The sequence below is a fragment of the Pseudorca crassidens genome, chromosome 2 (genome assembly GCF_039906515.1).
Source record: "Pseudorca crassidens isolate mPseCra1 chromosome 2, mPseCra1.hap1, whole genome shotgun sequence".
In the NCBI taxonomy this organism is placed as follows: Eukaryota; Metazoa; Chordata; class Mammalia; order Artiodactyla; family Delphinidae; genus Pseudorca; species Pseudorca crassidens.
In genome coordinates, this window is record NC_090297.1 from 35,088,547 (window position 1) to 35,107,600 (window position 19,054).

The window sequence follows — 19,054 nt, forward strand, 5'->3', positions numbered from 1 at the left end:
TTTTATCTTTTTAACATCTTTATTGGAGTATAATTGCTTTACAATGGTGTGTTAGTTTCTGCTGTATAACAAAGTGAATCACCTATACATATACATACATCCCCATATCCCCTCCCTTTTGCGTCTCCCCTCCCACCCTCCCTATTCCACCCCTCTAGGTGGTCAGAGAGCACTGAGCTGATCTCCCTGTGCTATACGGCTGCTTCCCACTAGCTATCTATTTTACATTTGGTAGTATATATATGTCCATGCCACTCTCACTTCTTCCCAGCTTACCCTTCCCCCTCCCCATGTCCTCAAGTCCATTCTCTACGTCTGAGTTTTTATGCCTGTCCTGCCCCTACGTTCTTCAGAACCTTTTTTTTTTTTTTTAGATTCCATATATATGTGTTAGCATACAGTATTTGTTTTTCTCTTTCTGACTTACTTCACTCTGTATGACAGACTCTAGGTCCATCTACCTCACTACAACTAACTCAATTTTGTTTCTTTTTATGGCTGAGTAATATTCCATTGTATATATGTGCCTCATCTTCTTTATCCATTCATCTGTCATTGGACACTTAGGTTGCTTCCATGTCCTGACTATTGTAAATAGAGCTGCAATGAACATTGTGGTACATGACAAAACTTGATTTTTTGAAAACTCAAAATGAACAAACCTTTAGCATAGCTGATTAAGGGGAAAAGAAGATAGAGAGAAGATATAAGTAACCAATGTGAGGAATGAAAAGGGGATATCAGTACAGGTCCTATAGACATTAAAAAAGATCATAAGAAGATATTATGAACAACTTTATGCAAGTAAATGTGAATACATAGACGAACTGACAAATTCCTAGAAAAATTGAATCTGTAATTTAAAACCTTCTGACAAAGAAAACTATCACTGGAGAAGTATATCAAGTTTTAAGGAAAACATGACACTAATCTTTAAAAAACTCTTCTAGAGAATTAAAAAAAAAAAAGCAAATACTTCCAACATTGTTCTAGGAGGTCAGCATAATTGTGATACCTGTCAAAGACATCACAAGAAAGGAAAACAATAAGCCAGTCTTTTGTTTGAACATAAAAAGTCCTACCTAAATTATTATCAAACCAATCAAGCAATATATTAAAAGGAAAATACAGCATGACCATGTTGATTTATTCCAGGAATGCAAAGTTATTTTAGATTTTGAAATCAATTAGTGAATACCACATTAACATAGTAAGGATAAAAAAGCATATGCTTATCTCTATAAATCCAGATATAATAAAAATCTATACCATTAACATGCATTCATGATTTTAAAAAAGAAACTAAAAATAATGGGGAACTTATTATATTATAAAAAAAATTTAGGTACTTTTAAAAAATATTTTATTTGGCTGCACCAGGTCTTTAGCTGTGGCACGCGGATCTTCGTTGCAGCATGCGGGCTCTTTGTTGTGGCGTGCAAGCTTCTCTCTAGTTGTGGCGTGTGGGCTCCAGAGTTCACAGGCTCAGTAGCGGCACACGGGCTCTCTAGTTGTGGCACGTGGGCTCTAGAGAGCGCAGGCTTTTTGCCCTGAGGCATGTGGGATATTAGTTCCCTGACCAGGGTTCGAGCCATGTCCCCTGCATTGAAAGGCAGATTCTCAACCACTGGACCACCAGGGAAGTCCCTAAAAATCTTATATAAGACATTTACAGGGACTTCCCTTGTGGCGCAGTGGGTAATACTCTGCGCTCCCAATGCAGGGGGCCTGGGTTTGATCCCCGGTCAGGGAACTAGATCCCACATGCATGCCACAACTAAGAGTTCACATGCCACAACTAAGGAGCCTGCAGGCCACAACTAAGTAGCCGGCAAGCCACAACTAAGGAGCCTGCCTTCTGCAACCAAAGAGCCCACGTGCTGCAACTAAGGAGCCCACCTGCCACAACTAAGACCCAGTGCAACCAAATAAATAAATAAATAGTAAAAAAAAAAAAAGTGCAGCCTGGAGAAAAATAAAGACACAGAAAACCTACAACAGCACACTTGATTATGAAATTATGAAAACATTCCCTTTGAGATAGAGGACAAAACCTGATGCCTTCTGTTAGCCTTCTACTGAGTCCTATCCAGTGCAATAAGGCAAGGAACTGAACTATGCATTAGTCCACGGGGCTGCCATAACAAAATAGCATAGACTGGATAGCTTATGAACAACAGAAAATTTTCCTCACAATTTGGAGTGTGGGAAGTCCAAGATCAAGGTGCCAGCATGGTCAGGAGAGGGCCCTCTTTCCTGGCTGCAGACTTCTTGTATCCTCACATGGTGGAAGGGGCGAGCTAGCTCTCTGGAGCCTCTTTTATAAGGGCTCATGAGGGAAGCACTGAGGACCTAATCACCCCCCCAAGGCCCCAGCTCCCAATACCATCATCTTTGAGGGTCAGGATTTCAAAATATGAATTTTGGGGTGAGGAGGTAGCGAGAGACACAGACATTCAGGCCATAGCAAAATAAAAGGCATGAAGGTTGGACAGGATGAAATAAAACTATCACCACAGACATAATCGGGTATGTTGAAAATTCAGAGAATTTGCAGATAAACTATTAAAATTAGTGAATCTAAGAATATTGTTAGAAATAACTATATTTAAGTGCATTTTTACATGATAGTAGAAAACAATTAGAAAATGCAATTTAAGAGGTAGAGCTAGGACTGAGACATGGTAGAGCTAGGACTGAGATGTGGCTGACAGGACTGTAGTCATGGGAACACCCAAAGAGGTAACCAGTGGGTCAGCAGGTTTGTTATTTATAAGGAGATTGAGAGAATCCATTAACGCATTGGAGTTCATGGGAGCCAGTCTCTCTCTATTGGAGAACGGAGTTACAAATACGAAAAGGGGAAAAGGCTAGAAAGTTTTTATTTGGTTGTTTTGTTTAGCAACTTGGCTGAACTAATTCTGAGAAATCTTTTTTTTCTCCTACAGTGGGCAGCCTCGGATGTCTCTGCTCGGATGTTTTTCTACTTTGATCTTTTAGCCTGGCTACCTAGGGCTTGCCCCTGGGTTGACCTAAGATAGTGCTTAAGGCCCCTTAGCCAGTTAGATTTTCACCTTTTACTGTTGGATTTGTGTTTGGCTTAGAGGCTGCTGTCCAGTTCATTGAGTTTATGCTTTTGCTCCATGTTTAGCCAGAGACTAGCAGTTTGGAGATTCCCTCTCTGATTGTACCTGAGAGGGTGCAGCCTTAGCCATGCACACAGCCTTCCAGGCTGCCAGACATAAGCGTGGTTTTATTTCTAAGCCTGACTTCCTGGGAAATGCCCCTGGGTCAGGAGCTTAGTATTCAGTTAGTGTTTGGTCAGATGTGTTTAAACCCCTTGTGCCTGTGATGCTTCCGCCCTGTGATAATGAGTCATTGTGCAGCTTAGGAGATACTTTCAAGTGTTCCCCATATCCTGCTCTGATTGCTCTTGAGTGGGTGCAGCCTTGCACGTACATACAGCCTTCCCAATCCCCAGAGTTGTCTATGATCCCAGAAGGGCTCTCCTGACTGTCTCTTTCCCTTGTCCTCTCTATTACAGTTCTGTTGTTCTGCCATCTTGCTTATATCAAGGAGTTACCAGCCTTCTCTTAATCGCCCTCCACCTAGATTTCCATTGATTTAGATGATGCCCGTGGATGGAATTCTCCATGCTCTGTTCCAAATAAGTCAGTCTCCTCAGGCAGAGCTGTAGGGCTCTTTGTCTTATGGCTGACTTCCCTCTGGGAAGAACCCCTGCTCCACTGCACCAGAGCCAGGGGTAGGGACCTTCTTTTCCAAGAGTGACATCCCTACTCCGTGAGTGGCACTTGCAGGTGGAAAGGGGGTGGAATCCCTCATCTTTTCAGCTCCCCCCTCATGGTGCGGAACCCTCACCCTATGAGTTAGCTGGGGCAGGGCAGTCGGGGCACCGGTACTCTCGTGCTTCTGCACTTGGAGTAGGGCTTCCACCAACAGGTGGGAATTGGCTGGGGGAAGGAAGATGAGGTCTTCTTGGCCACGCCTGCCTGGAATAGAGCTTCTAGGTGGGGATAAGAAACACCCGCAGGTTTCCCAGGGTGAAACCATAGCCAAAGACTGAGATCCAGGGGGAAAGGGAGCCACACCTGCCCAGAGTACACAGGAATAAAGTGTTTGAAGCTGAAGAGGGTAAAGGAGCCGATTATGGCTCATATGCCACAGTCTCTGTTCCTACTGAGATTGAGGAGATCTTCCTGAACGAATGTTTCTACATTGGCTGCATGCCCTTAGGACAATTTCCAAAGACTTTAAATAACTGTTTTTATCGTTTTTAACAGTTACCTTATTGTGTAGGGGGTAGGTCAGCTGAGGTACTTACTCTGCCATCTGGAAGAACCCTCTCTCTGTGCGATTTGTGCAACTCCCTGTGAATCGATAATTATTTCAAAATAAAAAGGTTTTGTAAAACATAGCAATGATTGATTGTAGCATTAGAGGAGCTATTATGATTCCGTCTTTACACTCATAAAGTGAAATGGAAATGGGAATGTTTCATCTTCAGTATTTTGCAAGCATATGAGAAAATAGAATGTTAACTTTCCCACAAAGCTATGATTAGTGTTTACTGAAGGGCATGTACCAGGAAAGGACATTCTGCCTCAATCTAGTGGAACACGTAAGAAGTTATCCTCCTTCAGACATACTACAAAGCTATAGTAATCAAGACAGTACTGGTACTGGCACAAAAACAGAAAGATAGATCAGTGGAACAGGATAGAAAGCCCAGAGATAAACCCACACACATATGGTCACCTTATCTTTGATAAAGGAGGCAGGAATATACAGTGGAGAAAGGACAGCCTCTTCAATAAGTGGTGCTGGGAAAACTGGACAGCTACATGTAAAAGAATGAGATTAGATCACTCCCTAACACCATACACAAAAATAAGCTCAAAATGGATTAAAGACCTAAATGTAAGGCCAGAAACTATCAAACTCTTAGAGGTAAACATAGGCAGAACACTCTATGACATAAATCACAGCAAGATCCTTTTTGACCCACCTCCTAGGGAAATGGAAATAAAAACAAAAATAAACAAATGGGACCTAATGAAACTTCAAAGCTTTTGCGCAGCAAAGGAAACCATAAACAAGACCAAAAGACAACCCTCAGAATGGGAGAAAATATTTACAGATGAAGCAACTGACAAAGGATTAATCTCCAAAATTTATAAGCAGCTCATGCAGCTCAATAACAAAGCAAACAACCCAATCCAAAAATGGGCAGAAGACCTAAACAGACATTTCTCCAAAGAAGATATACAGACTGCCAACAAGCACATGAAAGGATGCTCAACATCATTAATCATTAGAGAAATGCAAATCAAAACTACAATGAGATATTATCTCACACCAGTCAGAATGGTCATCATCAAAAAATCTAGAAACAGTAAATGCTGGAGAGGGTATGGAGAAAAGGGAACACTCTTGCACTGCTGGTGGGAATGTGAATTGATACAGCCACTGAGGAGAACAGTATGGAGGTTCCTTAAAAAACTACAAATAGAACTACTATATGACCCAGCAATCCCACTACTGGGCATATACCCTGAGAAAACCATAATTCTAAAAGAGTCATGTACCAAAATGTTCATTGTAGCTCTATTTACAATAGCCCGGAGATGGAAACAACCTAAGTGTTCATCATCGGATGAATGGATAAAGAAGATGTGGCACATATATACAATGGAATATTACTCAGCCATAAAAAGAAATGAAATTGAGCTATTTGTAATGAGGTGGATAGATCTAGAGTCTGTCATACAGAGTGAAGTAAGTCAGAAAGAGAAAGATAAATACCGTATGCTAACACATATATATGGAATTAAAAAAAAAAATGTCATGAAGAACCTAGGGGTAAGACAGGAATACAGACCTACTAGAGAATGGACTTGAGGATATGGGGAGGGGGAAGGGTAAGATGTGACAAAGCGCAAGAGAGGCATGGACATATATACACTACCAAATGTAAGGTAGATAGCTAGTGGGAAGCAGCCGCATAGCACAGGGATATCAGCTCGGTGCTTTGTGACCGCCTGGAGGGGTGGGATAGGGAGGGTGGGAGGGAGGGAGACGCAAGAGGGAAGAGATATGGGAACATATGTATATGTATAACTGATTCACTTTGTTATACAGCAGAAACTAACATACCATTGTAAAGCAATTATACTCCAATAAAGATGTTAAAAATAATAATTCAAAAAAATTTTTTAAAAAGTTATCCTCCTTTCCGTGAAAGGCGTGTGTGTGTGTGTGTGTGTGTGTGTGTGTGTACACTCCTAATTGGGTATGTCTTCATCCCCCATAGATTCGTTCAATTGCATGGAATACAGATGATAGCAAACTGATTTCTTGTGGCACAGATGGTGCTGTATATGAATGGAATCTGTCCACAGGAAAGAGAGAGACAGAATGTGTGCTCAAGTCCTGCAGTTACAACTGTGTTGCCATCTCCCCTGATGGCAAAATCATCTTTGCTGTTGGATCAGACCAGACTCTCAAGGAGATAGCAGATTCTTCAGTAAGTCAGCCCCTGTCCCTCCTCTGGGCTGCTGCCCTGATTTGCAGAAGACAGCCTCCTGTGTTTACAGCAGAAAGGGATGGAAAGGGCGCCTGTGAGAACAGCGTCCCTTCTTCATGGGATAACACCTGGCTCCTCATTCCTATAGGGTTAGCTCAGTAATTGTTACTCCTGGAATTTCCTGCCCAGTGTCCAACTGACTGGGTTAAATTGTGAGGCCCTTTTCCATTTCTACTTTGCTTGCTGTCTGTAACTTCTCTCCTACCCTCCAGGGATGGAGGTCAGCAGCATCTCTAAACTGTGCTCTAACCCTTGATCTGCACATGCTTTCGTGGGGTAAAAACAGAGCTCTAGTTATTGCTATCACCTAAGCTTGCTACCATATTTGTTTGGAAATCCCCAAACTACTCTGAAATTTTAGAATTAGCACGTTGGCTCCAAATAGTTGAGGGAGGAGAGAAGAGCTCAGCAAAGACACTTCCTGCAACTGTGGCTGTGTCCTTCTCCACAAGCCCAGCTGAGAGTAGGGTGTCTCTCCAGTGTGCCCCCAAGTAGCTTGGTCCTGACTCTGTGGTGGCTTCCACAGTGCTGCACCAGGACAAAGCTCCTTTAGGTCAGGGCCATGGTTCACACCTCTTGGTATCCCTACTAGCTAGCACAGTGCATGGCCCACAGCACACATTCAGTAAATATTTGGTGGCTAGATGGGTGGGTGGGTTGATGAGTGAATTAAAGAGCAAAGTAAGGAATGAATTCCCTGATAGAATAGTTTTTTGTGTATATAATGGACATTAATAAATGTTTGCTAAATAAATTGATGATCCACATCCCATTCTTAGTTTGAGATACATGGTTAGAATAGCAGTCAAGAGCATAGTCCTGGGAGCCTGACTGCTACCTAAGAGGTGGTTGAGTTGAGGCAACTTCCCTAGTATCTCTGTGACTGTTTCACCGTCTTTAAAGGGTTTTTGTGAGGATTGGATGAGTTACAACCTGTAAAAGCCATAGAACACTGCTTGGCACATGCTTTATGAAGGTTTCCCTTTTTTAGTATGATTCCTAACTCCTTGAGCTGCTTACTCATCGGTCACGCAGCCAAGAAGTATTTAGTTTGTGCCCCTTATGTGCTGGACGGTATGCCAGATGCTAAAACAAATGGAAAAAACACATTTTAAAATCCAGAACTTGCCCTAATGTTGCTATTAGAAGCAAGGAGGAGAATGACGTGGGGACAGTGGGTACACGGCTCAGCCCCTCACCCTGAACAGAGCTGGCTGTGTTCCAGGTCCTTCGAGAGATGTCAGCATTTGGTGTAACCTACACAGCCATCGTCACCTCCCATTCCGGGCACATGTTGTTTGTGGGCACCTCGGTGGGAACCATTCGTGCAATGAAGTACCCGCTGCCTCTGCAGAAACAATTCAACGAGTACCAGGCCCATTGCGGTCCTATCACCAAGGTGAGGGCAACCGTCTCCCCTAGGGCCCAGTCCCAGATCCAGCTCTCAATAGATCCACCTGGTCCTGCCCTCCACATACCACCTTTATCCCTTCAATCTCCCAGCATCTTTTCTCTCCCTTTATTTATTCCTCCAGCCAAATGTTCAATAAACATTTATTGGCTCTTAATACTCTTTGTTTAAACTACTCCCAGGAATTTGTTCTAGGAGGTAATCAGAGATGTACCTAAAGATTGAGGTACAAGATTGTTCATCATAATATTTCGCATAATTATGGGCCATTCGAGAGATGTTATAGGCGCCCTGACCACAGCCAGTGCCCTCATGTCCCAGCTGCCGAGTGTTGGCTACTAAAGGCTCACAGATCTCCTCGCCCTCCAGAGTCACTCTGGACTAAAAGGAGTCAGGACCCAGGAGATGAGCCCCCACCGGTCCCTGGGGGTCGTAGCATGAGCACACATTTGTAAATTGTCCTTCCATTCCCCCTTGTAAAAAAGCAGTGTCTATGTACACATGGGCTCCTGAAGAACAGGCACTGGGAAAATATGTTTTCTCTCCCTCCTCGCCTCTCTTATCCCCAACTGAACAGTACCAACACCTGAGGTTTTGAATTATGTCCCAAACTCTATACCGGCTTGCCTGCAGACACCATCTTTACTAGGAAAGGCTTTTTCATTATAAACTGGAACATTCCTATACTGAGCATGAGTCTTGGGTCCAAAGTAAATTACTATCACATATTCCCCCCTTTTGCTTCAGAGCTACTAAGTTTTGTGGATAAGATGTTTACTTTTCTGATTATAAAAGCAATACATGTTTATTTTAGGAATAAAAATCCTCATAATAGCATTATCATTAATATAGTGATGCATTTTCTTCTACTTTTTTGTGCATATGCTTTAAATAAATTAAGACCATACTGTACGTATGCTCTTGTAGGCTGCTTTTTTTAAATTTATGCTCTTGTAAGCATTTTTTGTATGATTAAATATTCCTCAAAAGCATGATTTTAGTAGCTATTCAAATATCCTATCACAATGATGGAACGTAACTTATTTAACTCTTCTCTTACAACTGGGCATTTAAATTATCATGAACTTATGAATATCCTAGCCTATAGATTTCTCTGAGCATCTCTGATTATTTTCTAAGGCTAAATGCCTAGGCAGAGAGCGAATCCTGAGCGAAAGAGCATTGCCATTTTTAAGGTTCTTGACACATATTGGTGACTGTGAGAGGACAGTTTCCATAGTTGATTCTTTACTTTTCACTTTTTATTTTGAAGTAATTATAGATTCGTAGGAAATCTGTAAGATAGCATCAAGGTCCTGTGTGCCCTTCACCCAATTTCCCCCAATAGTTACATCTAATGTAACTACTGTACAGTGTCAGACCAGAAAACTGACACTGGTACATCATGTGTGGGGTTCTGTATCATTTTTTCACATAGATGCATAAATGTGTGTAACCACCACTGCACGCAAGACACAGAACTATTCCTGCGCCACAGCAGCTTCCTCGTGCTACCCTTCATAGTCACCCAACACCATACCTAGTCCTCAGCAACCACTAATTTGCTTTCCATTTCTATAATTTTGACATCTTGAGAATTTTATATAAATAATCATACAGTATGTGACCATTTGAGAGGAGCTTTTTTTTTTTTTTTTTTTTTGGCGGTACGCTGGCCTCTCACTGTTGTGGCCTCTCCCGTTGCGGAGCACAGGCTCCGGACGCGCAGGCTCAGCGGCCATGGCTCACGGGCCGTGCTGCTCCGCGGCATGTGGGATCTTCCCGGACCGGGGCACGAACCCGTGTCCCCTGCATCGGCAGGCGGACTCTCAACCACTATGCCACCAGGGAAGCCCCGAGAGGAGCTTTTTTCACTCAGCATAATACCCTGAGCTCCATGCAAGTTATTTCATGTATCAATACTTTATTCCATTTTTGCTGAGTAGAATTCCATGGTAAGGATGTACCATGATTTGTTTAACCATCTATCTCTTGTGGGATATTTGATTTTTTTTCCCCCAGTTTTGGGCTATTACAAATAAAACTGCTATGAACAATTATGTACTGGCTTTTATGTTGACATGTTTTCATTTCTCTGGGGTAAATGCCCAGGAATACTGTTGCTGGATCATATATTGCAAGTGTGTTCATTTAGTTTTTTAAGAAACTACCAAGCTGTTTTCCATTCCTACCAGCAATGCTTGAGAGATCCAGTTTCTCTGCATCATTGCCAGCATTTGGTATTATCACTATTTTTTATTTTAGCTGTTCTAATAGGTGTATAGTGACATCTCATCATAGTCTTAATTCACATTTCCCTAATGGCTAGTAATGTGGAACATCTTTTCATGTGCTTATTTGCCATTTGTATAACTTCTCCAGTGAAATGTCTCTGTGTCTTTTGCCCACTTTCTAGTTGGATTATCGGGGTTTTTTACTGCTAAGTTTTGAGAGTTCTTATATAGTGTACATAATAATTGACTCTAACGATTCCAAATCCACAGAGAACATATATATAGTCTTATTCTTTTATTCATTCCCAGAAGCCCGTGACGGTTCTTGTCTCATGTCTTTTCTAAGATAGAGTCTTCCTCCCCAGGAGGCTGTACCCAGGCTGGCACGGAGGGAGGGCTTGCACAACAGCTGGCTCAGTCCTGCTCTCCACAGCCTGCGAAAGCCTCCTGTCCATGCTCTGTCTCCTCAGATGTCGCTCACCTTTGATGACCAGTTCCTGCTGAGCGTCGCCGAGGATGGCTGCCTGTTCACCTGGAAGGTCTTTGATAAGGATGGTCCGGGAATCAGGCGACAGAGGGAGGTGGGCTTTGCTGAAGAGGTGCTGGTTACCAAGACGGACATGGAAGAGAAGGTAAGAATTGGATCTAGTGAAGAGGGACACGGAAATTCCGTACCAGGCTGCATCCAAAGTCCTGGGACTGGCATAGAGCCCTTCTCTAGCCCGGCTTCCCCTGTGCCCAGCACAGACCCCCACAGCTCCCTGTACATGCTCGCCCACACCACCACCGCTGCATTCTGTGTCCTCCCCACCCCACCTGTCCTTCTGCCACGTGATCGTCTTGACTTACGCTGAGCTCTACTTCTAGCCTGTGACCTATCTTTCCTCTCCTACTCTTTGAGGGCAGGAACCACGACATATAATTTACTTGTATGACCAGCAGTTTCCAGCTCGCGCAAGGCGTAAATAAATATTTACATAAATATTTCCGATAAATATTTACAAAATTAAAGTGACAAACTTGTATATTCCAGTTGTATCTGTGAAACTTAATAACTGCTGGTATCTGGAAACTTCTTTAAAAAGAAAACAAAGATATTTATAAAACAGTCCTGAAACCCACTCCTCTCAATAATAAAACAATAACAGTAATAATAACCAATCACCAAATTTTTTTAGGTTAGCCATGAAGCAGACACTGTGATAATTACTCTATAAGTATTTTCTCATTTAAATCTCCCAATATCTCTATGGAGAAGATACTGTTGTTTTCCCCACGTTTCAAAAAATGGTTTTGGAGAGGTTGGGTGACGTGTCCAAAGTCACTGAGCTAATTAGGAGTAGGCCCAGAGTTCCAATCCAGACTTCATCTGGAGCGTGCTCTCCTAATCGTGACCGCAGAGCACCTTCCCTCCTGTTGATGCAGCTAACAGTCCGTTAAGATGTGTCTTGAGCGCTCTGAGTGCTGCACTCCCCGAGGGAGAAACCGACTGGGTGGTAACCTCACGGGGCTCACAGAGGGTGCACAGCTGCGAGCTCACTGCTGTTCAGCCAGAGTTTAAAGTGCATTCATTGAGTACCTACTGTTTGCTGGTCACTGTGGATGCATGTGGGAGAAGACAGGATGGGCCCTGTGATCAGGAAACTCACAGTCAAGTGAGGGACAGAGGGGTTTCCCCGGTGGCGCAGTGGTTGAGGGTCCGCCTGCCGATGCAGGGGACACGGGTTCGTGCCCCGGTCCGGGAAGATCCCACATGCCGCGGAGCGGCTGGGCCCGTGAGCCATGGCCGCTGAGCCTGTGCATCTGGAGCCTGTGCTCCGCAACGGGAGAGGCCACAACAGTGAGAGGCCCACGTACCGCAAAAAAAAAAACTCCAAGTGAGGGACAGAGACAAGCGAAACCAACAGGACCACAATGGCCCCAGAGCAGGATGATAGGCCCCTGGCGATGGCTGGAGAGCCCTCCTAGAGCTCCCTGGAACTTTCTGCAGGAAAGGGAAGTGGGAGGAAAGGCTGAGGAAGAGGCTGTGAGAGTTAAGAGTCTGACTTCCTGCAGGCAAATGTGTCTCCTCCTCTTCCTTCTCTATTTTCTCTCTTCTTCTCAGAGGGGAGGGGAAGACACCAAGTAGGAGACACCAGGCTGCACCAAAAGCCTGAGGTGTCTGGACTGACTCCTGACCTCAGCCCCCAGCCCCCAGCTAGGCCTGACAGCACGGCTGCCAAGCTGGAAGTGACTAGTGTATGTTCTGCTCACTTCTTGAAATTCCCTTCTCTCTCGGGCTCCAGGAGACCACACCACATCATTGCCTGTGTGCCTCTCGGACTATTCCTCCCCAGCTCCCTTCCTGGCTCTTCCTTCAACTGGCCTTGAAAGCCACATTGCCCAGAATTCCCAGCTCTCTCTTTTTCTTTACATTCTATGACATTCTATGTAACTATCGTGATTTACCCACTCATTCAGTCATTCATTTATTCATGCACCTAACTAGTATTTGCAGAAAGATGTGCTATGTACCAGACACTGTACTAGGTCTGGGATTACAGAAATGAAAGACATAGATGGTCCTGGAGCTTATATCATGGGAAGAAGTATAGGTAAAATTTTAAAAGGGAACCAAGTGTGTAATGAGTGTTATGAAGGAACTGTGCTGTGGGAACACAGGGAAGGGACCCTGACCCAGGCCAGCTGGTGCCAGGGGAAGTGAGCCTTGAATGGAGCCTCCAAAACAAGTTGCAAAGGGCCTTCCACCCCGAGGAATGAGTGTGTGCAAACGGACGAGGGGGGATGCTCTGGGGAGGATGCTCCTAGCTGGTGGGGCTGGAGAGTAGAGGGGATGCCGGAGAGAAGCGTTGGAGGTGAAACAGAGAGATAGTGAGGGGCCTTTTACACCATGTTTTAGACTTTGGAAATGCTTCCTAAGGCCCCACTGATGATCTAAGTTAGGGGATGACTCAGTAGATTTGTGTCTGAAGAGACTGCTGTGTAGCAGCAATGTGGAGAAGGATGGAGAAGGGCAATGAGCAGGTGCCTCCAATGCAACATGTCAGAACCAGGTCATTCCCACCAAAATGTGTCCCACTTGTCCGCGGCGGGCCCCCAGGGCCATGTATTCATCTGATACGTATTTGTTTAGTGCGGGTCCTGTGCTGGGCTCCCAGGATAAAGCAGTGAAGCAAGACAGGCCAATGCAACCCTCAGGGAATTGTCTGGGCCGGGGAGACGGTCTCCATCCACAGTCCTCTCACTTCACCCCACAACCCATCAGGCACCACGTTCCCTAAAATCTCTTTCTCTGGAATCTTTCCCTTCTGCTCTGCTCCCCACCTCTGGTCAGGCCCTTACCGTCCCCCACCTGAACTATGCAGACCCCCAAACCAATGCATCCGCCTTCAGTCCTTCTCTACCCTAGCCTGCGTGCACACTCCCTGGCTTTGGGCACTTACCACAAATGGTAATGTTATGTCTCCTTGGCTGTCTCAGTAGACTGTAAGTTCCATGGGGTCAGGAATCATGATTCAACAAATATTTTTCGAGTGCCTACTCTGTGTCCGGCACCGTTCTAGGTACTTGGGGTACATCAGCATACAAAACCAACAGAGATCTCAGCCTTCTTGGAGATTAAATTCTAGTGGGGGATGAAAACAAAAGACCCTAAAATAATAAGTAACATTTAAAAGTGCCAAGATTTAAGGGAATAATAAAAAAGTAGAGCAGAGTAAGGGGATGGGGGGAGTCAGAGGTGCCGGGAATGGGAAGGGGAAGGAAGCAGGATTAAGTCATGTGGTCTGTGTAGACCTCACTGAGGTGACATCTAAGCATAGCCGAAGGAGATGTGAGTTATTAGCATGCTGCCTGTTGCACAGTGGAGCTCACTGATCACACGTTTTGAGGGTAGAGGAAGAAGCTCCTATTTCTCCTAGTGTCTGGTCTGTGTGCCTTGTGCAGAAAGATGACACATGCGTTGGAGCCTGAGCAGAGCTGTAGGTCTCAGAGAGCTCAAGGCCACGGGTTTAAATAGTCTGATTCACCCGCACTGTGATTGTTGTTGATTCTGTGTCCTTCTCCCAAAGGTTCAGGTTATGTTGGAGCTGAAGACTCGTGTGGAAGAGTTAAGAATGGAGAATGAGTATCAACTTCGACTAAAGGATATGAACTATTCTGAGAAGGTTAAGGAACTAACAGACAAGTTCCTCCAGGAAATGGAGTCCTTGGAAATGAAAAACCAGGTCTGTTGAACCAACAACGGCGAATAACAAGAAATTTCCTGCTCACTCAAGACAACTGACACACACTCAAACAATAAGACATATGATAATGTGCGATTTTAAAGCATAGTTGATAACATCAGAAATGCTTACAACAAAGTGCTAAGTGGGAAAAAAAGCAGAATATAGAACTCTCTATAGTGAATGCTATTAATGATGTAAAATAAATACACATAGAACGATTTTTAAGAGAATAGCTAGCAGTGTGATTATCTCTGGAAGCTGGGATTGTGGATCGTTTAAATTTTGTTCTTTATGCTGTTCTATAATTTCCAAATTCTCCACCATGAGAATATATTACCTTTGTGGTCAAGAGAAACTTATTTAAAAGCAAAATGAAAAGTAACAAGAAAAATAAAGTATGGAAAGAGAAGAGCTAGCAGGATATTGACCTCAGAATTATCAGTAGGTTAAATAAAATTAGTCTAAATTGGCTTCCCTGGTGGCGCAGTGGTTGAGAATCCGCCTGCCAATGCAGGGGACACGGGTTTGAACCCTGGTCCGGGAAGATCCCACATGCCTCGGAGCAACTAAGCCTGTGCACCACAACTACTGAGCCTGCGCTCTAGAGCCCGCAGGCCACAGCTACAGAGCCCGCATGCCACAACTACTGAAGCCTGTGTGCCTAGAGCCTGTGCTCTGCAACAAAGAGAAGCCACCACAATGAGAAGCCCGCGCACCACAAAGAGTAACCCCCGCTCGTTGCAACTAGAGAAAGCCCATGCGCAGCAACGAAGACCCAACGCAGACAAAAAATAAAATAATTAATTATTAATTTAAAAAATATATAGTCTAAATGGCCTTCCTGTAGTTAAAGATGGTCCAGGACTCTCCCAGAATGATTTCTCTGTTCTGTACAAATCTGCCTGGCCCTTCACCAGAACAGCCAGTTTTTTGCTCAAGTGATATTTGTTCTCTTATGTTATCTCCATGGGTCTAAAAACACCCTGGCAGTTAATTTTATTATTTCATTCATTTAATCGACAAACATTGGTGCCTTCTGTAATCTGAGCACAAAGTTAGATACCTCCCCTTCCTGCAAAGAGCTTTCCTGCTCCATTAAAGAAAACACTTTCTTAGAAGCTGATACATTAACATAGCCAAGGATTTCCTTGAGAGCAATGTGCTGACAACAGAGAATTCAAATCAGTCCTTACCTTTTCCACCCAGAAATCCATTTGGTGCATGTCCAAAACTGAACTCATCATTGACAAGATTCATTTCGTAGAAGGATCTAAATAGAGATAGTATAGAATTTTCACAGCAGAATATAATGCAAATAAAAGGGATAACTTGCATGTTGCTTGTAGAACAGTGCTTGGTGCAAAGTAAGGGCTTGGGAAATGTGTGTGAGTGAAGGAGGCTCTCACTTGTACAATTGGTGCCTCTCATGGTGGTGCTTTCAGCAGATGTGTAGAAATGAGAGCATTTTACTCTGTGTCTTAGGTTTTAAGAGCAGAAAAAGAAAAGCAGGATGCACTCCATCGTGAACGCATGGAAGACCTCCTGGAAAAACAGAGCCGGGAACTGCAGGACTTGGGTGAGGCCATCAGTGGAGGCCACTGGGCAGAGGGCAGTTGACTGGGAGCAAAGTCTGAGAGTCCTCCAGATTCAGCAGAAGCCCCAGTCTATAAACAGCGTACATTTATCCCCTGGAACTCACCATGGTTTTTGCTCCTGTGTATTTACTCATTGATTAAACACAAATTAAACACCTACTGCATGCCAGTAGGAGGTAGGAAAAGTGTGGGTTTGGAGCCTGATAGGCTGCCTTGGGTCCCATATTCACCTGGACTTGCTGGGTGCTCTTGGGAATCACCTAAGCTCACCAAGCCTCAGTTTACTGTCCCATAAAATGGGGGTACTAGTACCCGTTTTGCACACTCAGGGCAGTCTTCTTGGCCCTGAACCCACAAATACCCCTCTGCACTTTCCTGGAAACCTTTCCGCCTAGATGGTGAAGGGAGGAAATCGGGCTGCCAGACAAAACGATGGCGTGGGGGGCCCGTGAGGAAGACAGGTGTGCATTTGTATCTCGCCTGTGGAGGCAGGAGCTCTAGCTGGTGCTGGAAGGGGGCCCAAGGCTGGAAAAGCACCCAAGGCTCCCCTGGGTGTCCCTGAGGCTGATGCTACTGTCCCTCCTGAAATAACCTTCCTTGCTTCTCTCCAGAATGTTGCAACAACCAAAAGTTGCTTCTAGAATATGAGAAGTACCAGGAGTTGCAGCTCAAGTCCCAGAGGATGCAGGAAGAGTATGAGAAACAGCTTCGGGATAACGATGAGACCAAGAGCCAGGCCCTGGAGGAGCTGACTGAGTTTTACGAGGCCAAACTGCAGGAGAAAATCACCCTCCTGGAAGAGGTACTCGCAGGAAGCAGAGCTGTGCCTCCCTGTCATGGTGCCATCCTGCAGGCCTGGCCTGGGAACAGTCCAGAGAGCTGTGGGAAGCCTCGCTTGACCTCCATTTCCTTCCCCACCTTCCTTTCCGAGTGTGTTTCGTTTGGCCTTGTTTTGTGCTGTTTATATGTTTGTTTCCCTGGCAGCCAAGGGACTCCCTGAGCTGGGAGGTGCTCAGCTTTTGAAAGTAAAGTTCCTTGGATAGACTAAGTTCATAACTATTGTTCTCTCCTAACTGTACCTTCGAGCCTTAAGCACTGGGGAGAGCTTTCTAGAAGAAGCCTCTAGAACTGGAGAGGAACAGGGACCTGAACCATGGGAAAGGTGGTTGCCTGAAACCCCTTCGTAACTTCTTATGTCTTGCAAGACATTGTAAGCCAGTGAAATCATTCCTGCGCTGACTCAACAAACACAGACTGTGTCTTATTGGTTTACCAGCCTGAGTGCTGGGTGGTGAAGCGAAGTGAAACATGGGGCCAGGTTCTCAGTGGGTGAGAAAGGCGGTCACACAGGCTGATATTCATCAGGGTGTAGACGGGACAGTGGGGAATGCAGACACAGCACCCACCCTGGCCTGCAAGGTCTGGAAAGGCTGGCAGGAGCTACCGAGATCCAGGAGGCTTGGAAGCTGGAATTAACCAGGAGACTGGGAAATGCAGGAGGTTAAGAACATACAGGCAGGGCAAAGTCATAGAATATTCAAGCAGTTGGGTTGCCAAAATATCTCGTTTCTCAAGATGAAGGGAAAAATGAGAGAGGCCAGATGGTGTCCTTTTTGGCACGAAATTCTGGCAGACGTTGTCGCTGACAGTGAGAGGGCAGGAGAGTCACGAAAGTATGGAGTGATTTTTGAAGGGAATGAGGAAGGGAGTGACTAAGAAGGGGGCGGGCAGGTCTGTAGCTGAAGGCGCAGCTGAGGTCTGAGAGGCGAATTCTGGCGGCGTTCACCCAGCAGGCCCTGCGCTATTCCACAGCAGGGCTCAGCAAATAGGTGTGTGAGAGAGGAAGGCCTGGAGCCGCCCTGAGCCAGAGCTGGGGCTTCTCTGGGTGGTGAAAATAAAGGTTGGCTGGTGACCTGCCACGGGGTCCAGGCCAGAGAGGGTCAGCAAGGCACCAAGAGTCAGTGGAGGAACCACGACCAGGCGAGGGGACGTGATGAGGTTGAGAGCTGGGATGGTGCACCTGGGACCCAACAGAGAAGTCACCTGTGCTCAGAGAGCAGGGCCTGTATTTTAAGACTTCAGAAGCGGCACCATTCCAGGGGGTGGACCTGAGAGTGGGTGCGGGAAGATAAGGGGCAAAGCACCAGGAGACGTTCTAGGATCCTCTGTAACCAGCCTGGTGATGGCAGGGAAGACGGTGAGTTGACATCCAGAAGTCTTCGGTGAACAGGGAGGGTGACCAGGCAGTGGGGGATATATAGGTGATGAGAAGTAGAGGGTGGAGGTCCCGCAGACCTGGTAGAGGCTGAGCTCTGATAGCAGAGGGGGAGCTAAGAGATTCCACCCGCACCTGAGCCCGGCCTGCTTCCAGTTCCACGGCGTGAGGAATGTTCCTTCGCTGCCCTGCCCACCTCCCCAGCCCCATTTCCAGCTGCCCCTGTCCAGTGATGTGGAGCCTCTGGGAGTTTCCTGCACAACCTCTGAGCCCCTGCTCAGGATGATGCCTCTTCATCTAGGCACTTGTTTGCCCCCTCAGGGACTCAGGACAAGAGCTAACTCCTTGACGATTCCTCCCTAACCCTTCCCTCCCACAGGGCTAAGCATCCCTCCTCTGCGTTCTCAGGACCCCCGGGCCCCTTTCGCCCATGTGGCTTACACAGCAACATCGTGGTTTGCTGGGCTCTGATTTTAGGGTGAATGGATCGATCCTCCCAGAGGGGAGAGAGGCCAGCCTTCCTCCCACAGTGATGACAAGGCTTTTCTTCTTTTGAGTCAGTAAGATTTCAACTCAGAACCTTCCTAGGGAGATTCGTCCCGAGTGCCATCTTACTACCGGCTAGGCTGCTTCTACTTTTTAGCAACATCTCCCAGACCAAGAGCAGGGGCTTGCGGGCCCCTCTAGGCTGCAGTCGGAGCCGCCCTGGCCAGGCTTCTGTCCAGCAAGGGTCTGGTGACGCGATGGGCAAAGAGAAGCCTTTCTC

At 45.5% G+C, this 19,054-nt stretch overlaps 1 protein-coding gene across 1 annotated transcript in view; it reads left to right on the forward strand.

The window, feature by feature from the left end:
- The window catches only part of CFAP57 (cilia and flagella associated protein 57), a 75,188-nt gene that overhangs the window by 28,401 nt on the left and 27,733 nt on the right, over positions 1-19,054 (forward strand). The window contains exons 9-14 of the mRNA XM_067725778.1: positions 6,332-6,544; positions 7,830-8,003; positions 10,720-10,881; positions 14,320-14,475; positions 15,961-16,054; positions 16,685-16,875. Of these exons, the coding sequence (XP_067581879.1) occupies positions 6,332-6,544; positions 7,830-8,003; positions 10,720-10,881; positions 14,320-14,475; positions 15,961-16,054; positions 16,685-16,875 (990 nt within the window). The remainder of the gene's footprint in view (positions 1-6,331; positions 6,545-7,829; positions 8,004-10,719; positions 10,882-14,319; positions 14,476-15,960; positions 16,055-16,684; positions 16,876-19,054) is intronic.